This window comes from Ceratotherium simum, chromosome 24 (assembly GCF_057802395.1).
Source record: "Ceratotherium simum simum isolate JZ-2026a chromosome 24, ASM5780239v1, whole genome shotgun sequence".
In the NCBI taxonomy this organism is placed as follows: domain Eukaryota; kingdom Metazoa; phylum Chordata; class Mammalia; order Perissodactyla; family Rhinocerotidae; genus Ceratotherium; species Ceratotherium simum.
In genome coordinates, this window is record NC_141923.1 from 14,460,513 (window position 1) to 14,481,511 (window position 20,999).

At 37.1% G+C, this 20,999-nt stretch overlaps 1 protein-coding gene across 1 annotated transcript in view; it reads left to right on the top strand.

Moving 5' to 3' along the window:
* RPS6KA5 (ribosomal protein S6 kinase A5) overlaps nucleotides 1-20,999 on the top strand; it is a 170,762-nt gene that overhangs the window by 56,527 nt on the left and 93,236 nt on the right. Inside the window, exons 2-3 of the mRNA XM_087448053.1 lie at nucleotides 838-909; nucleotides 20,291-20,509. Coding sequence (XP_087304179.1) covers nucleotides 838-909; nucleotides 20,291-20,509 — 291 coding nt within the window. The remainder of the gene's footprint in view (nucleotides 1-837; nucleotides 910-20,290; nucleotides 20,510-20,999) is intronic.

The following is a 20,999-nucleotide window of genomic DNA, read 5'->3' on the forward strand; positions in this document are numbered from 1 at the left end:
TGAAGATTCACATGTGTATTTTCATGGTACAGGATCTGTGAGGTTCAGCTGTAAAGAAACCCGTTTAACTTTAAGCCAACCATTTTCAGTTTTTTTGATCAGAGCACTCTCCTCCCCACCTTTCCTGCAAACATCCCACCTATTAACATCTCGTATAATAGGACCAGAATTCAGTGAAATAGACTCTGGAAAATGCTCATTTATAAGATAACCTAATTTTGCTTATTTAGGACAGAATATGTTTTTGAAGAGTTTATATTTTTATACATATTTAGATGTCCTAGGATTTTAGAGCTGGCTAAGATCTTAGCGTTCATTGAGACCAACACTTTCATTTCAGAGATGAGGGAACTGAGACACAGGGAGGTCAAGTGATTGATGCAAACTAAAGCAAGTTTAAGTGCTTAGAGCAGAAATGAGGGTAGAATGCGGCCTAGAACCTGGGGATGACGTTTAGTAGATACTCAGTAAATATTTGTTGAATAAATGAATACATCTTCTAATCTGTCCAGTTTTCTTTCTACTGCATATCTGTCTATATATTAGAATTTGTGTTAGTTTTCAGATTATAGTGGTCAGTAGAGTCTATTAACACTATCTGTATGTTACCCTTTGGTACAAATGATAGTTACTAAATTCTAAAAAGATGTTTTCTTGTAATGTATAACATACAGGAAATTGCACAAAACATAGTTGTACAATTTAACAAATAGTTATAAAGTGAACCCTGGTTTAATCCCCCAAGAAATAAAACATTGCTGGTACCTCAGAAGCCCCCGTGGGCCCGCTCCTGTTGCTGATCCCCTTAATTATGTCCTTTTTCTCTTTCTTTTTTAGCTAATTTAACAGGACATGCGGAGAAGGTGGGGATTGAAAACTTTGAGCTCTTGAAGGTCCTAGGAACTGGAGGTAAGTCTTAAGTTAATTCTTTCTTTCTTTGTTTTTTTTTTTAGGTAAAAAAAGTACTTGTTATTCCTATGACAAAGGATTGATATCCCCAATACAGAAATCAGTTTAAATTTAAAAAGCATAAGGAATCCAATAGGAGAACTGTCAAAGAACATGAACAAACCGTTCACAGAAGAAATACAGAGGGCAAAATTTTAAAACTTGGCAAGGATTTAGAAGAACCACTCTCTTTTACCCTGCTGTTGGGAATGTAAATTACTTCAGTCTTTGCAGAGGACACAATATTAAAAAAGTCACTAACATTTATAGAGAGCTTGTTACTTGCCAAGTACTCTGTGAAATGCTTTATTCACAAATGGTTGATTCATTTAATCCTCACTCAACTTTGTTGGTATTCAGTGCTCATCATTATTAATAATGGAAAACTCAAGACCCTTTAGAAACCTAGCAGTACGGGTTTGGTTAAATGGAACATGGATCTATATGTTCTATAATCTATACAATATGATTGAAATGAGCTATGTTTACTAATATATTTGAAAGCTCTCACAATGTAATAAGTTCAAAAAAAGGTACAGAAGAGAATACAATATACCATTTCCATAATATAAAAAATTATATGAATAAATAGCTATATGTATATAGGAAAATCTCTGAGCTATACATCAAAATTATAATAGTGGGTGTTGGGATTTTAGATGATCTTGATTTTCTGCTTTATACTTTTCTGGGCGTTCTGAATTTTTGCTCCCACTGTCGTTGCTGCTTCAGAGTCAGGGCCTCACGGGTGTACAACCTGTGTGGTTGCAGAGACCTCTGCATTTAGAAGAGCCCCATGTTTGGTTTAATGCCCTGCCTTCATTGTTCTGAAGTTCTAAATAATTCGTGAGCAAGGCACCCAACGCTTTCACTTTGCACTGGGCCAGCGGATTACGTAGCTGGTCCTGTCAGGCGTGCACCTTGCCTCTTCACCTCTCCCCCCAGGAGGGGTTGCTCTGCAGTCACCACTGCTGTGAGAACTTGCTACTCTCATTTTCCTTCCTTCAGGTCAAAGTGAAAAAGAGTTTTTCTAAGTCCTTTTTTCCGTCCTCAGCAGGTCTATTGGCTCTTTCCCTGGAAGGGGAGAGAGAGCCTCAGAAGACAGACCATTTCTCTTTTGCACTAAAGTTTAGCTTCATACTCTCAGGAGCCTGTATACCTTCCTAGATTCCCAGCCAGGGAATCGGCATGACAAGATGGATTACAGCTGTCCATATAAGGGTATCTGTCCTTCCCTTCCAAAGTGCTAAACCTTCTAGTGGGAGAAAAGTCCTCTCTTCTGGGCTTCCACAGTCAATCCCAGCCACTGCCCTAGGATACTCATGTAGATGCATATGGTTGAGTTCCCATATGTAGTTTGTCTTTAGGTCATTCGGTAATGAGCCTTCATGCCTAGGGCCTTGCCGTACAAAGTCTTCATAATTTCCCTGAGTGGTTTAGCATATCATGTAGGGCCAACCTTTACAGCTGCCCGTGAATATGCCCTATGGTTTATTCTCATCAACTAAGGATTTTCTCATCAGGAAAAGTTTAGTGTAATTGTCAGCTTGGAGATTTTACTGTGCATTCTCACCTACAGATCATTTGTAAAGATGTATTAAAAAAAAAAAACTAGCCCCACCCCACCCTATGTCCAAGAAAGCATGCTTTCAAACTATCAAAATACTCTCCTTTATCCCTACCTTTGTTTCCTGTTTCAAAAGCAGTATCTACTCTAAGGGGAAAGAGGGTCACAGTCCTATGGTGACTGAATTCCATTAAAAATAGTGTTTGTGACATCTTGTCAAAAGCTTTTTCAGGGCAATTTATAGTATAGCCACAGAATCTATTTAACTGCAAGTTTTTAATTCTAATAGCTTTATTGTGATATAATTCATATATCAGTGGTTTTAGTATATTCACAGAGTTGTGCAACTATTACCACAATCAATTTTAGAACATTTTCCTTACCTCAAAAAGAAACTGTGAAAACTTAAGCTGTGACTTCTCAGGCTCACCATCCTTCCCAGCCCTGAACAACCACTAACCTACTTTCTGTATCTATATATTTGCCTATTCTGGACATTTCATATAAATTGAATTGTATAGTGTATGGTCTTTTGTGTATGGCTTCTTTCACTTAGCATACTGTTTTCTAGCTTCGTCCATGTTGTAGCGTATATCAATACTTCATTCCTTTTTATGACTTAATAATCCATTGTGTGGACTTACCACATATTGTTTATCCATTCATCAGTTGATGGACATTTGGATTGTTTCTACTTTTTGGCTGTTATGAATAATGCTGCTATCAACATTCATGTACAAGTTTTTGTGTGAGCACTTGTTTTAATTTCTCTTGGGTATATATGTAGCTGTGAATTGCTGGTTCAAATGGTTTAATTCTATGTTTAATTTCTTGAGGAGCTACCAGACTGTTTTCCAAAGTGGCTGCACCATTTTACACTCCTACCAGCAGCATATGAGGGTTCCGATATTGCCACATTCTTGCCAACACTTGTTATTATCTACTTTCTAACTTTTTTATTACAGTCATCCTACTGGATGTGAAGTGACCAGGGTTAGTTTTTAAGAATGAAATTCATCAATGCTTTTTGTCTTGCTTAAATCATTCAGGTTAGCTCACTCATTTTATATTTTCAGATATTTTACACAAAGTCATGCACACTTAAATATTTTGAATGCAAGTTCATATAACTTCCCTGTTAAGTTTATTCCAGTTTTAAGTGATCCTTGATGTGAGAATGATCTTTTTTATCTTCCTTTTTCTACAGGTTAGGTATAGCAATTTGTGAGACAGTAAGAAATCTGTGACAGAAAAATATTACATGCTTCAACTTAAATTATAATCTAATTGCCTAAGGAGTTTGTAATGTCTTGGCCTATATTTTTTCCATCAGAACTCATCTCTTAATTTAGTAATATAAATCATCAGGAAAATAGAGTTTGGATAAACAGAAATTTTCTTAACAGGTAACTTTTCAAGGGTAATGCCTTATACACAGTAGTCTCTCAATAAATGTTTACTGGATGAGTGAATAAAGGAATGAATGAAGGAGTGCTCTTATTCCATGTAGTAAGAGATTTCTGTAAAGATCTTTGAATATTTGAAAGCAAATTACCCAGCAACAGCAAATGTAAATCCTCTTTAGAAGAATAAACTCTTACCTAGACCTTAAAGAAGTTCCAAAGAAAGTTTTCCAGACATGATCTTACTATTAAAAATTGCAAACATTCAAGAAGCAAGGCACCATGAGTGAAAGAAGTAGAAACAACAAATAGCAGAATTAGACCTGCAGAGACTGTTGGGATTATTAGATATGGAATACGATACACATGTTTCTATGGTTTTTTTAATTAAAAAGAAATTTGATGTTAATATTAAAGAACAGGACGTGCTACAAAGTGACCAGAGTTGAAAAAGAACAAATCATACTTCTAGAAGTGAAAAAATAATTCAAATTATAAACTCAATGAATGATTCACTAACAGAAGAGATGTAGCTAACGAGAGAATTAGCAAATTGGGAGGTGGATTTGAGGAAAATACGCAGAATATAGACTGGAGAAAAAAGAGATGGCATATAAAAAAGAGAGATTAAGATAGAGAGGACAGATGGAAGATATAAATTTGCCTAATAGAGTGGGGAGAGGCTCTATCCAAAGAGATAATAGCTGAGAATTTACTAGGATTGATGGAGCATATGAATTCAGAGATTTAGGAAACAGAACAAATCCCAAGCAGACAGATAGAAAGAAATTCTTATATAGATACATCATAGAGAAACTGATGAACACCAGAGACGGAGAAATACCCTAAAAGCAGCAGGAGAGAAAAGGATTACTTAAAAAGGAACAGTTAGATTAACAAATGACTTTTCAGCAGCAACCATGAAAGCCATAGGAGCATGGAAGAAAATCTGCAAGATGCCCAGAGAAAATAACTGTCAATTTAGAATTGTATACCCAGCAAAATTATTTTCCAGAAGTGAGGGCAAAATAGACATTTTCATACATACGAAAGCTGAGGGTGTTTTCCATGGATAGGTCCTCACTAAAAGAATTTCTGAAGGATATAGTTTTAGGGAGAAGGAAAATGATCTCAGGGGAATTTCTGAGATACAGAAAGGAATGGTGAACAAAGAAAATCTAAACAATATTGACTGTGTAAAACCATAGTCATAATGTTGAATTTGTGGGGTTAGAAAAAGAAAACTGAAATTTTGGACAAAAACAGCATATAATTTGAGACTTGATAGGAGTTAGTGTTCTAAGGTAGTGTTCCTCAAACTTTAACAAGCATATGAATCTTAAAGTGTGTAAATTACCAAACTGATTGAAAAAAGAATAGAAAACCTGAATAGTCCTATAACTGCTAAAGAAATTGGTAAGTAAAAAATCTTCCTACTAGGAAAACACTTGGTGCAATTTTAAGTTCTGCCAAACATTCAAGGCGTAGGTAATTCTAATCTTCCACAAGCTCTTTTAGAGAACAGAAAAAGTGGATTATTTCCTTCATCTCCTTGTATAAAGCTAGTATAACCTTGACTCTAAAAGCATACAGAAGATGAGAAAGGAAAGTTATAGGCCAGTTGCACACGTGAATTTTTTTTTTTTTTTTTGTGAGGAAGATCAGCCCTGTGCTAACATCTGCCAATCCTCCTCTTTTTTTGCTGAGGAATACTGGCTCTGGGCTACATCCGTGCCCATCCTCCTCCACTTTATATGGGACGCCGCCACAGCATGGCCTGCCAAGCGGTGTGTCGGTGTGCGCCTGGGATCCGAACCGGCGAACCCCGGCTGCCACAGTGGAGTGCATGCACTTAACCGCTTGCGCCACTGGGCTGGCCCCTGTACACATGAAATTTTTAATATCAAATTTATAAAATTAAACCTTGTGTGTAGTTTCTTTCAGCACATTGAATACTTTGTCTCATTATCTACCTCAATTTTTTGAATTGAGGTTTTGATTACAGGTCTTTAAGATAATTCTGCAAAGGGGAGGAAAGAGTTTACCAGTAATGCTTTACTTTTGTGTTTTCAGTTCATGCTTCTTCGTTGTCCTATAATTGGTCTATTGTGAGCTATAGATATACTTTTCCTTTTTGTCAGCTGACAGTATACTTGCTCTTGTGAGAAAATGGAAGAACTAAGAAATGTCATTGTAGGTATTTCTGTATTTAAAATCACAATTTTGATGACTAAATGGAGTAGGTGGAAACTTTTATTATGAATATAATAAAATCTCAATTTTTATTCAAAAATTTCATTACTAATCTCTCAGTTTCATTACCTTTTTAAGATAACTTTTTTTCCAGCACTACTTGGAATAATAGGAAAGCCTCATCAGATGTCTTTATTTGTCATGTCAGGTTTTCTTTGGAAGTGAAACTGAAAACTCTTCTGATGAATTAATTTTTATATATTTTGAACTAGAAAAAAAACTATTCATCCAATGTCTTGAAGACTTTATTGGAATGTTGGAATATGAAAGATTTATTTTTTGATCTCATACTTAAATACATGTAATAATCATGAAAAAACTCTCTTTTACTCAGAGTATTGACTTGTTTCTTTTGGTTAATCTGTTGATCAGTTTCCTAAGCTAGAACCTTGGAAAAAATTTTTGATTCTTCTCTATTTTGACCTTTTTATTTTTTGTTTCTCACAAAATCCTACAATTTTTCTTTCAAAATGACCCTTGGATTTACCTTTTTTTCCCTCTTCTTCGTGTCATCACACATATTACCTTATGCATGGATAGTTGTTAGAGTTTTCTTAACTAGTCTCCTTTCTGCAAGTTCTCTCTTCCATTTTATACATATTCTGTTATAGATAGTATGCAGCCTCATTAAAATTCAACATTATTGTGCTATTCTCCTGTTTCAGAACTAATATTGCCTTTTTTTCAAGTTAATTATTCAAGTCCAAATTCTTGCCTTGCTTTCAGGCTTAGCTCTGTTTTCTCAGTTATGCCAATATTCCACCTGCTTTCTAGTCCGGTTAATTTTCTTTTGCTCCCCCATGGTTATGCATACTTTCCCGTCCTCTGATGCCTGCCTTACCTTGTTCCCCCATCTTAGCGCTCCTCCTCTTTTCTGCCTGTCCAAATCCTGCCCAAATTGCTTCATTCTCTGAATTGTGGCACTCAGTCCTTTGTAGAAAATACAGCACTGAGTGGTTCTCTGAATTTTCCTTCATATCTGCTATTTTTCTTCTAGATTGTAAGTTCTTAAGATCGTCTTTCTGTATTTTTCCAACCCTGTTGCCCTGCCCGCTTCCGATAACCCATAACAGTATGAAGTATAATAATAGTCTAACAAGTATATAATTTATACTCTTGTTTCTTGAAATTGATACTCCCAAATCCAGGAAATATCTTTGGTTCATCTTTTAGAATTATTTTGTTTCATAATGAAATTTTGCATTATTTGTGAGAATAATGATTCTGTTTTTATTTCTCTCCTTACCGTTCTTCGTTTTGACCATTTTGCTTTCTGTGAGACATCTGTCCAAGTACAGGAGAAGAAAATCTTCAAACATACCCATTGTGTGCATTATTAGTAAATCTGATGCTTAATGAAGTAGAGCATGAAAGTCTCAACTAAAAGACTTGAGTATTCTCTTTGAATTTTCTTTATTCATCATACATGGCCCTATACTTTGGAGATCTTTGTCATTATGACAAAAAAGATAAATTTTGCCATGTAGCTATAATGGGTGCAGCTCAGTTGATTTCCTCTTTCCATTTTAGTGCATTCATAGTTGTGAAGTACTTGAATATTGAGGATGACTTTGAAGACTCAGGTTTGAATCTTGGCATTATCATTGCGTACTTGTGTTCCTTGGGTAAATCACATGAACTCTTCGAGCCTAAGTTCCTGTTGGCATAAGTTAATAATACCTATCTAACAATGTTGTTTTATAAGGTTCATGAGATAATGGATATGAATTGCCAATTGCTAGGTAACCATCAGTTGTGGTTATTTATTGAACAGGGAGCTCCACTGTAAAGCTGTACCCTAAATTAGAAAAACAAAATTATTTGGGACTTATTCATAAGGACAGATTGTTAGTTATTTTATACAGTCACTCTATTAGGCTATCTGGGAGTAATTTCAACTAAAGTTATATTTCTAGTAATAATAATCTAACAAAAATATTTCATAAATGAAATGTTGGTAGTTGAAATTTTATTAGCATTTCTAAGAAGTTGATTTATATATTACCTTAAAAATAACATGTCAAATGAAAAGATTGTATTTCTTTCTTTTTTTTTTTTTTTTTTTTAAGATTTTATTTATTTATTTTTTCCCCCAAAGCCCCAGCAGATAGTTGTATGTCATAGCTGCACATCCTTCTAGTTGCTGTATGTGGGACACGGCCTCAGCATGGCCGGAGAAGCGGTGCGTCGGTGCACGCCCGGGATCCGAACCCGGGCCGCCAGCAGCGGAGCGCGTGCACTTAACCGCTAAGCCACCGGGCCGGCCCTGTATTTCTTTCTTATTCTTTGTTTTCTTAACTATTCAAACATTTTAGGTTCAGAACAACCTTTTTGTATTTTAGGTTAACAATCTTATGCTAAAATATACATAAAATGAGTAGTAAAACATTTCAATTGCCTGCCACATAGTAAATGCTATATAAACTTGAGCTGTTTATATAGTTGAAAGGGAAAGGAGCCCAGCTTCTAAAAGAGCTAACGTTAACATGTTACCAAGATCTCAGATTAGCTTGATACGTAAGTGAATGTCATTTCTTAACAAATGTTTTATTGTAAAGCCTAAAATATGTCTAGCAACAGGGAAATACAACCATCAAAAGATCTTCCAGGGCCGGCCCGGTGGCTTGGTGGTTAAGTGCGCGTGCTCCACTATTGGCAGCCCGGGTTCGGATCCCGGGCGCGCACCGACGCACCGCTTCTCCGGCCCTGCTGAGGCCGCGTCCCACATACAGCAACTAGAAGGATGTGCAACTGTGACATACAACTATCTACTGGGGCTTTGGGGGAAAAATAAGGAGGAGGATTGGCAGTAGATGTTAGCTCAGAGCTGGTCTTCCTCAGCAAAAAGAGGAGGATTAGCATGGATGTTGGCTCGGGGCTGATCTTCCTCACACACACAAAAAAAGATCTTCCAGCTTTCAGGCTGGTCCTTCCTAATCCATTCTCTACACTACAGCCAGGGTGGTCTTTCTTAAGTGCAAATTTGATCCCGTCGCTTCTTTATTTAAAACCTTTCAGTTCATTCCCATTGCTCCTGGGATTCATTCATTCACATGTATTTATCGAGAGGCAAGTACGTTTTGGGTGCTGGGGATGGAGTAGTGAGCGTTAAAAAAAAAAAGGATATATTACATGGAAATTGAATAATATGGATCTGGTCTTCATTTAATATAGAATTATTTCTGGGTTTATGAAACCTTGGAATGAGTGCTGGCAGAGTATAGAAATTCAAAATGCCTTGCCTCTAGTAATGTCTACTGAGCAACAACCATTTGTGCTTACCTCTGTCACTGGCCACTGACCTTTGAAGAAGGTCACTTTTTCCTTATCATGTGGATTTTTTTTATATTTTTGGTCATCTAATCAACAGCAGATTTTGCAAGTTGTTATCTGGAAATACTTATTTATGCAGTAGATAGACAATCTTGGGGTTGCTTACCCCAGTCTTAAGTGCCATCGTAGAGATGTTGACTCTGATAATTCTTACTCATTGGTCCCAGGCTCTATGAAAATCATCCCTGAGAGGATATAGCCTTTTTCTTTAAAAAAAAATTTTTACTGCACACTTTTCAGAAACACATTTTGTTTATTAAATAAGATGTATTTCTATTTCTCCGGGGTACTTTGCCACTAGAGGGTGGTAGAAATTTTACTAGGCACCTTAAAGTCACAGCTACTTTTTGGTGATACAAGGAAAAAAACTTTGGTTGAGTCACGTAAAAGACTGTTTTAAAAAGTAGGATGACTTAGTCATCATTTGTCATTTTATTCTCTTAGGTGTTTGGAAAGTGTCCCTATTAAAATAGTACTTTAAAAATCATGTATTCATTAAATTGTCAAAATTGTCATTCAAAAAAGTCTGTAATTTTGCATCTGTGTTTACTCACTATACCTTATTACTTCAGTGTAAGCCTGCATTGTTTATGGAAATCTTAAGAGTTAAATGTTTGTGATGTTTTATGCCATAATCAAGAGATAATACCATATGATGTTGGTTGACATTGTCTCCCTAATGTAAATACAATTTGATTTATTACTGATGCTATCTTAGGTCATGTGCGCTGGAAACAGAGCCTGGGACAGCGGTCTGGGCACACGTGATTTGTTGCAGGAATGCTCTTGGAAAGAATGAGGGAGTGGCAAGGGCAGAGGAAGAGCCTAAGCAGCATAGTCTAAGCTGGGGTCTAGATTCAGCCTGAACCCACGGGAGGTTCTGGACCAAGGATGGGGAGGCAAGCCTTTTGTACCCATGTTAGTCATGGGCTGCAGGCTGCTTGGGTAGGGGTAGCGTAGGGAATGGTGGAATGTAACCTCCCGGGTGAGGTTGTGGCTCCTATCTACCTTAGGCCTTTCTCCAGAGAAGGGAGCAGCTGTGGGCTGTTAGCAGCTAAGGTATGGTGCATCAGCCTGTGAAGGTCTGATCGGGCAGGGCACCATTTGCATCTACTATAAATGATCGTGAACATTGGCTATTAAAACATAACTATTTAGCTAGGCAAACAGCTTGTTTATTGAGGTAGAAACAGAGAGTGATTTATGAATGTGCTTCATAGTCATCCTTATTTCCTTGTTTTCTTATATTTTTATTTTAGTAAAATCCTCTGGTAATCACATCCATGGGTAGTCATTTCTAAGTCTAGACCTCATAGTAGGACATGGTTTCCTTTGCAGCTTTTTCTTCTTTCCTCCTAGGCCAAAGTCTTTGGTTTTCAAGTCATTTGGGATCAGGGGTAAGAAATGACCTGTGATTTACATGGATCACCCGTACTAGAGATAGTCAGGAATTGCCCAGAGCCACATACATATATGCAATTATGAGCTGGTTTAATGCATGTAGTGTCTTTAAGTTTCTCTGAAACTTAAAAAGTGCTGATCTAGAAGATTATTATACAGTTAGTCTTTAATTATTCAAGCTAATGCAGTATGCAAAAATGGAATCCACAGATAGTTAATCCCATAACTATTTTTTATTTTCAACCTTCTTAGATATGAAGTCTTTTTTTTTTTTTTTTTTTAAAGATTTTATTTATTTAATTTTTTCCCCCCAAAGCCCCAGTAGATAGTTGTATGTCACAGCTGCACATCCTTCTAGTTGCTGTATGTGGGACTCGGCCTCAGGATGGACGGAGAAGTGGTGCCTCTATGCGCACCCGGGATCCGAACCCGGGCCACCAGCATTGCAGTGCGCGCACTTAACCACCAAGCCACAGGGCCGGCCCTTAGATATGAAGTCTTTTTTTAGGAGCTGTCACCATCCATGAGAAAATATACTAGTTTGTGTTCCTGATTCAGCTCTATGGCTGTTTTTGACTGTTAAAGTAGTTAAGCAAATAAGTCAAATGGCCCTGGTTAACCTAAAAACTAAAATTGGATTAAATTTAGAATGCTGGTACTTTTATGTCTTCTATTATGTTTTTATGATTTTACAAGCAATGACTAATTTGAACAATAGTTATATTAAATGGCTCAAATTCTCCTTTTTTATTTTAAAATTATGTTGAAATACTTAGTTTTATAGGTATGTATTTTTTTAATATTTGGAATTTAATGTGTAATTAAGATTTCTATTGTGTAAAGGAATTTAGGAATCAATGCTTCTGTTTGATAAATACGTAAAATCAAGTGCATTTTATTTTAAATATGTTTTGAAATTTACCTATTTTCAAAAAGAGATTTAAGAGTGTTTTCAAAGATAGAAACAAAAAGAGAACCTAAAAACGTAATGAAAACAGAGCAAAAGCCAGATTAAAGGAAAGTGAAATAGGTGTTATAGAGTCTGGGATGAGATAGTCATTTTAATGGTGTCTTATAAATCTAACTCTGAGGTTACTAAGAGTTAGGGATAAAGGGAAAATTATTTGACCTACATAATTTGTATTATTTTTGAAAGGAAAGGCATATAAATTCATCTAGAAGAGTGACTTTTGAGCTTTTGTGACTATTACCCATAGGGTGAAATAGGTACATTTTTATATTGCAACTCATATGTGTATTTATGTGTGTGTATACACATACAGACACACACTTTTTTCCACTAACACTTATGTAGTGCTTGTTATCTACCAGGCCCTATTCTAGTTGCTTATATTAATTTATTTAATCCCCAAACCATATGATGTAGGAACTACTACTATCCCTAATGGGGAAATTGAGACACAGTTATAGTAACTATTTTGCCCAAGGTCAAACAGTTACTAAAGAGCACATCTAGGGTTCAAACCCAGGCTGTCCGGCATCGGAGTCTATGTTTTTAACCATTGTTCGGTACTGCCCTCTTTTTCTTCCTCCCGTGTGCTCAGATTTGTTTACATTTATATATACATACACATGTGCATGTATATATAAAGAGGAAGTGGACATTTCATGAAACACTTTTAGTATATTCGGTTCTGTTTTAGTTTTTTTAAATGCTGGTTGGACCCACTAAATTGGTATCATCATTCTCTAATGAGTCACAGCCCGCAGTTTGAAAAAACATTGGTCTAGAGAGACTTTTAACAAGCACTGAAGTTACCAAATAGCTACTAGAATATCATGGACATTAAATAATGTCATGAAAACAGCATCTTTAACAAAAGATATGGAGAGATTCTTGAAAAAATATGTTTATCTTATGTAGTCTCTTTAAAAAGTGACACACAGAAGATTGAACCTCAATTTACTGAAGTCTAGAACTCAGCTACTACTGTGGTCCAAGTGAGGTGCTCTCTGTTGATCTTAGTACAGAGTAGACTTTAGAGAAGTACTGGGATGGACAGTAATGTTTCTTTTCGATTCTGAGGTCTAATTAATCAGATGTTTCCAGTGAGTCTTTTAGAAGTACCAAATTACGGCCAATCAGTTTCAGTTTCACGGTTGAACTCTGAATGTTTGCTTTTTGTGTACTGATTGTGCTGTAGTAACACTGAAATTAAGCTGCTTCTCTGAGAATTCTTTCAATGATGGTGATTTTACTGCAGCATTGATATATACTGCCCTAGAATTACTTACCATGTATATTCGGCTGGCCTATTAACAAAGATACCAATGTCCAAGGGCAAGACAAGTGAAATTTAGAGTTCCAAGAGTGTATTTCTTGTTTGGTTCCATTTCTGACACTGCTGTCTTGGGGTGAATGAAGTTCTACCGGGGAAGAGGGAGGAGAAGGCAGGTGGATTGATTGTCAGTGCCTAGGACCTATCACATGTGGAAAGATAGAAATCCTTCCCCAAGTTAAATTACGTATGAGAAAGGGATGTGGCCAGGCATTGTAATTAGTTCTTAGGTAGTTGTGGCAGATTACAAAGCAGTGGCCGTTTATAGATGTCACTATGTTCAGATATTTTCCTGTTCTGGAATGGTGGCAGCTACATTTCCTGAGTTCACTTTCACCAGGGAGTGTAGCCAGGATCAGATTTAATACCAAAATTAAAAATGATTGCTTCATGAAAGCTCATTGTCCCTTCCCGAAAGGGAAGGAGTTGGCCAGCTATGACTGTGTATTATGGATCTGAATGGCTAGTTTCTTTTGCTAGACTCAGCTTCAACTTTCGATCAGAATTGTCATCTGAGAAGAGGGTATCTGGCTATATGCTATGTAGAGCTCTTTTTTGGTTTTATCCTGTTTGCTTGCTTGCTTGTTTGTTCATTTTGTTCATACATTCAACATTATTTGAGTTTCCACGATGTGCCATCTCCAGAGTTTCTTGCTAATGATATAAACTGAGTAAAATCAGACATAGTCCATGATTTTGTGGAATTTATAGTCCAGTGGAAGTTAGACAATGAAGCAATCACAGAAATTCATGTTTCTGATAATTTCTATGACAGAGAATGCATGGTGTTATGAAAGCATAAAATTAGAGGAATTAGAGGAATTGTCCTAGTTTAGAAGGTCAGGAAAGGCTGGAGGTCTGAAGGAGTGAGCTAAAGGAGATGGTGAGAAGGTGGAGAGAGGTAGGTAGAAGCCAGATAATTTTGAGGTTATATGAAGGATGTTCTTTATCTTAAGAGCAACAGGAATAAAGTGTTTTGAGCCAGAAGAGTTATATTTTTATCAACAACTTAGATGACAGCACAAAAGGCATGTTTACCAGATTGAGGATGAAAACAAGCTAGGATGCACAGGTACTATGGTTGATGGCCAAGTCACTCTTTAACAAGATTCCAATTATCTGGAAGGATGAAAGGGATGAATTCCAGCAGCAATAAATATGATCCTTTAGTTAGTGGAAACTCTCTCATATGACATGATTGGTACGTGTGGTTAAAAAAAAAAAGTTGGTTAAAGTGGAAAATCATTTTAAAAGGTTATATATAAATATGTACTTTGAATGTATTACTTTTCACTTAAAACATGTAAATATGTATTCACTTGCCAGTATTTGGATATAGGTACAAGACTCTTTCTTTGAAAATAGCTTGCTAAACAATGGTTTATTTTGCATAAAGCACACTTGTAATGCATCCATCTAAAATTAAGTTTCAGATTCTTTCAAGTGGCGTGAGAAGCAGACACATTTGAAGTAATCTGAGTACAAAATCCTTTTAGATTTGCACAGTTTTTTCCCCTGGTATTTTATGGTTGTTTCACCCACACCTAATTTTTCAGCAGTTCTTTTTTTTAAGTGTCTTGCTTTTATCTAGTTCTCCCAAAGCATCCAACCTCATTTTTCTCTTTTCTTTCACATTTACATTTCAGTGGTTTATGTAATATTTAGTTGAATTATATAATAAGAATAGTGTGTACAACAGGCCTAAACAGGTAAGGCAGTGTGGCTGGTGTGAAGCAGGCAGCCGAATTGTGTGGGGACACAAGTGCACGGGTGAACTGGTTATAGGCGTGTGAACTAGTTACAGGCGTTCAGTGTTCGGCCGTGTGTTTTACAGAGGGAGGGGGTGTAGTCTTGAGAGTTAAGTGGAAGTCACTAAAAGACTTTCTGCCATACGATTTTAAAAAGCAGTAGTTCAAATACAGTAGTTTACGCTACAAGTTCGGTATGAACCCAAAGTGTCGCGTGGCTGCTAAGCAGTGTGTATGATGTATACAGTTTTAAGCAGCATTAATAAAAGTTTCAGTGACAGAAAACAGTGATCTCACAGTAGTTGAGCCATTCGGATCCCAGTGAGAGCAGCATGTCCTAGGTGAGCACTATGATGAAGGAAATAAACCAGATGCCTTCTAGAACAATAATAATTCTTAACTTTTCCCCCCAGCATGATGCTTGTCAACATATACAGATTTTATATTCATTTAATCATTTGGCCTTGTAAATTAATTGCTTTTACAGACAGACTATAAAAATATTTTTTAACCAATTGATCTCATTAATCACTTTAATACAAAGATTAAAGGTTACTTCCTAAAAATTTTTAATGAATTCAGATTTCATAAATAAAGTGAAAAGATCAATTTAATTATGCTCACAAGAAATTTCAGCAAGAAGGCTGCTTTTGTTTAGCTTGAAAAAGTAGTTGAAATTGTGCAGTGGTTTTTTGCGTAGCAGCATGAACGTCATCTTGTTTTAAAACTGTCAGTTTTAACTTTTCTTTATTATGACAGCAAGTGGTAAAAAAGCCTGATTCATACTGATAATTGTGGCAAATAGAATAAAAGTACCACATTTGGAAAAGCAGATTGAGGCAGGATCTACTCTAAGGAACTAGACATTTCCCCATGACACCCGTTCAGTTCATTTTACATTATTTTCTTTATCATCCAGCCAGTGAGATCATTGTCAACAAGGTTTGTCAACATTGTGCTGTCTATGTCAGGTAGAATAGAATTATAAATCCACATCTTAGTTTGAACAGAAGTAACCTTCATAAGATATCTGTAGTGTCCTCCAACCTAGGGAAGTCTTTCTCCAGCTTTGGGAAAGTTTACATAGCTGTGTTGATACAGTTCTCTCTTCTGAAACGGCTACTTGGCTAAAAGAACACACAAATTTTCAGCAGAATCCAAAACGATGTCTGTAGGGCCTAGAATTGAAAGATTTATCTCATTCGTATGGTCACAGATGACTCAAGCTAAGTCAGGAATTAATCCTTCTCATCATTTATTCTTAGAATTTACTTTCCCTCTACCTCAAAATAAGTAGAACCTCTACCTCAAGTTCAGCCAAGAGCTGCAAGACTGCTCACTGGAAAACCAGGGAACTTCATATCCTCTTTTACTCACATTTCTTGACAAAGTATTTTGAAAAGGCCCCGGCTCTGATGAAATTGATAAGATTCATAGCAGTATACAAGACTTCTGTGAAGATTGCTAATAGAGCACTTGAAGCCATTGCATTTTGATGCAGAAATGAAAGACTTAAGCATGAAGCTTAGTCTATTCATCTAAGCAGCAAATCCGGATGTGTTGCCAAACATCCATTTTAGGGGCTCCGTCTGAGCAGGAAGTACTCTTCTTTATCTTTTTTAGCCAGAAGAGTTTTCACCATTTGTAGCCTTTGCAATTTCCAAAAGATGCTTTCAAAATGGGAATTCTTTAATGATGTCAGCACACACATAGCAAATGAAAGCCAGGAGTTGGCTGCATTAGAAGGCAGTCAGTCATTCATCTAGTTGCAAACTAAAAGGAAATAATATTGCCACCAATTTCAGTTTCAATGGCCCCTCAAGATATTGGAAAACATGTAGGTGGTTCTGGAGTGGATGGCACTATTCCACAGAAGGGCTACTTCACTTTCTCCCTCTGCACTAATCTGCAAAACAGGTTAACTAGGGAAGGTGGCCTCTTCCAGGTCTCTCCAATAGTGAATGTGTTTTCTTCCCCTTTGGCAATGTGATAAGCAGCCTGATGGCTGCTTAAAAACAAGGCTGTTGGGAGGCAACTATGTTTTAGTTAGGCAGCCTGCTCATAAATAAGATCCTGTTTGTCTGAGATATTCATTGTTTGGAACGTAGTAAGGCACTCCTTGAATTTTGTTGACATAAGCGTCTGTTGGCACTTACCATGCACTAGGAGTACTGTAGCTTTAATTCATTATGGCAATTATAAAAGTAAAAACAAAAGATTTGTGAGCTTCATCATACTTTTTCCCCTGACATTTTCTGATAGATGAAAATAATTGTATTGGCAGGATATGTAGTCCTTAGCTCATATTTTTGGAAAACTTCTGGATATCATCACCTGGCAAGGAGGATGACTTAATTATTTGACCAGATAGCGTATAACATGGCAATAAGGATGATTTTAAATTATTTGACCACATGCATTAGAATCCCATGCTACCTCACATTTATTTGGAGTAAAATAAGTTGTTTTTTACAGTAACAGGAAAGAAATCAAAGAAACAATATTTACAAACTCACAAATGGAACCTCCTAGTGGTGAAAAGTCTCAAAGTCATTTACTTTTAAGATTGGTTTAAGGAATAAGGACATTTTGCCTAGATGAGATGGCATGACAATGTTTTGGAATATTTAAACAATTATAGAAGAAGAGTAATTTTCTGTTTTGTAAGTCTAGAGGGTATAGAAGGATCAACAGATGAATATTATAAAAAGGTCTGTTTCTACTCAATATAAGGAACATATTTAGATTCCCCCCCCCACTCAGTAAAATTGCTACTTCACAGAAGTTTCTTTTCTTAGAAGTAGTAGCACTGTGTCCATTCCAATACTATAACACCTAACCTGTATTGTGACTTCAGTTGAATGTCTGGCTCCTTGTTTATTTGCCTGTGAGGTCCTTCATTTAAGGGAGGCAGCTGGAGCACAGCTACGAGTGTGGGCTTAGGAGTTGGGCTGAATGGGCAAATGTGACCTTGGGAAAGTGACCCAGCTCTTCTACGCTTCAGTTTCTTCATCGGTAAAATAGAGGTAATCCTCCTTCCCTACTTATAGGGATGTTATAAGAATCGAATGAGTTAATATCTCTCTCAAGTGCTTGACACGTACTCAGAGGTGAGGTGCGAACACCCTGGGTCTGTCTGCCACATGGTCAACATCTATGCTGAGACAAACGTGAGTGCTAGAAGAAGCTGAATTGCCATCTTCCAGTGATATTGTAGAAAAATTTTCTTTGTTGGAGAGGATAGGTGGATAACCATAATTTCTAAGGACCGTAGCCCCCTGGAGATAGGAGTCTTGGAGAACAGGAATTTAGGGTAGGTGCCATGTGTATGCAGGGAACACAAAAGCCCCATACTTGTAGAGAACTTTACTTTCTCCTGAGTTTGTATAGTGACTTACTCTGTGGAAGATATAGTACACGTCATTAGAATATTGTCTGGCTTCATTTCAATGCTTCTGAATAGATGAACTTTTTCATTTTTATACTTTAGGTTAATTTGTTAGGATCTAAAAGTTATTTTCTTTTTTGGTTCCCTAAAAAATCTTAATAAAATCTCAATCTATAATTATTTTATTTACAATGAGATAAGACACAAACTTTTTGTGAACTTTTTCTGTCTTCCAGAATGTGTTCAGTATGTTTATGGTGCTGATTTTATTAAAATCCAGAACATCTGATTTCTGGTATTTGTGAAGAATCATTTTTTTTTAATTCATTTATGATTAAGAGTGTGGTTCCTGGAGTCACACTGCTTGCATTTGAATCAGTTATGCCACTTCTTACCCACGTCTTTTGGCCAGTTCCTCAAGTATTCTGAACCTATTTCCTCATCTACAAAAGGAAATTACTAAAAGTGCTGACCTTATTGGCTGTTGTAAGGATTAAGTGAATCAATATGTGGAATATGTTTAGCACAGAGCCTGGCATAGACGAGTCCTTAATAAGTGTTGGTTCTTCGCCTCCTCAGGGATATTACAGTCAGTCGCTGACCTGCTGTATATCGTGTGTCAGTACTAATTTACTTCCCGAAGTATTGAACTGAATGACGTACAGGGTACAAGAGGCCTTCCCTTAAAGCTCTCTTATTTCGGTGGGTGCATTAGAACAGAATTCTGTGCCAAGTGCTGTAGAGGTGTGGGCAGAGTGTGTGGAAGCACTGGTCTGGGTCAGAACTCAGACTAACTCCAGAGTGGTCTGATCCAAGTGATTAACTTGGAACGTGGGACTGAGCTTAACCATCCCGGGAGGTGTGTGCTTTTTAACAGGGAAGAGAATTTATACCTTGTAGGGATGAACTGGGGACGCACCTCTTCCCTCTGGCAGTGTTTTTGCCTGCCCTTCCTCCGCCTCTTCCTCCCACCTCTTCCTGCCCTCTCCTCTCTTCTCTAAGGAAATAAATGCAGATGCCTGCTCTGCCCGAGAGGCACAGTGCCCATACAGCCACAGTTCTCCACGTGGGGGAGTGGCACCACTCACAAGATTTGCCCACTGAGCCTGTACTTACGGAAATGTGACAAGGTTGACCTACCAAGCCATGAGTTAGTGCCCAGAGATATAAAGGGGCTTCTGTCAGTATTGCTTGCAATTTAGGGTCTTTAGATCTGAAAGTCTGTTTTGTTTATATAATGTCAGCTTATGTTGCTTTAGACTTTTTTTTAAATAAGTATAGAGGGGTGCTTGAGGTACTTGATTTATATGTGTGTATGAGAGTGTTAAGAACTGTTTTCATTTGTTTACATCAGTAGCAAAACTTAGAGGTTTTATCTGATGTCTAAAGTGTCCTAGTTGTTCCAGAACTGGATTGTGGTTAATTGACCATAATAACAGCTAGTTTCCTACAGCTAAAAATATTGAGAGGGCCGGCCCTGTGGCTTGGTGGTTAAGTGCGCGCGCTGCGATGCTGGTGGCCCGGGTTCGGATCCCGGGTGCGCATCGAGGCACCACTTCTCCGTTCATCCTGAGGCCGAGTCCCGCATACAGCAACTAGAAGGATGTGCAGCTACGACATACAACTATCCACTGGGGCTTTGGGGGGAAAAAATAAAATAAATAAAAATCTTAAAAAAAAAAAAAAATATTGAGGAGAGAATAATAGTAAAAGAGTGAAAGCATAATTTTGTCAGCAGTGGTTAGATATGTAAATATTGAGGGTTAGACCTAGAAATATTTTTAGCATAAAATTGAAAAAATTATCAAAGAACTGTTTGAAACAGCACTAAGGATACTTTTTCATTCAAAGAGTGTTTTTTTTTTTGCATTGTAGCTGTCAACTTCCAATAAATTACCATTCTGCCTGTGTCGCATTTCAATTCTTTTTATTTTTCTTTTCATTTTCAGCTTATGGAAAAGTATTTCTAGTTCGTAAAATAAGTGGTCATGATACTGGAAAGCTGTATGCCATGAAAGTTTTGAAAAAGGCAACAATAGTTCAAAAGGCCAAAACCACAGAGCACACGAGGACGGAGCGACAAGTCCTGGAACACATTAGGCAGTCGCCATTTTTGGTGACATTGCACTATGCTTTCCAGACAGAAACCAAACTTCATCTCATTTTAGGTAAGTGTTCATTGTTGTCAGACTTTTGACAAAAACATTTTTCCTTGATTCTTGTGTTGTAATGCAGTCAAAGGGCAACATACTTTGGACTTATAAGAGTGGAAGTCAAAATACTTCATTTCTTCTCTTTGTGGTGATGTTTCCTTGAACATCATGAATTGCTCTGAATTTGGGACCTCTCATCCGGAAGGAATTTATATACGTCTATCCCACATTCCTTTGTTAACCTTAAGATTAACACTGGAGTCATGAGGAATAGCCGCTTCCCTGGGTGGTGTGCTTCCATTCAAACAGGAGGCGCTGAATGGTGAAGTGGGCCACAATTTCTGCTTCAGTTCTCAGGAACATACAGTTTGGGGCTGACAAGGGGATATTTATGGGAATCAGTAATTGGGAAAAATAAAACAGAAGAAAAAACCTTCTGTTCCTAGAGATGCTTTTCTGGTGATCAGCCTGCGTATTAATGGAGATACCCGCTAATCAGTCAACC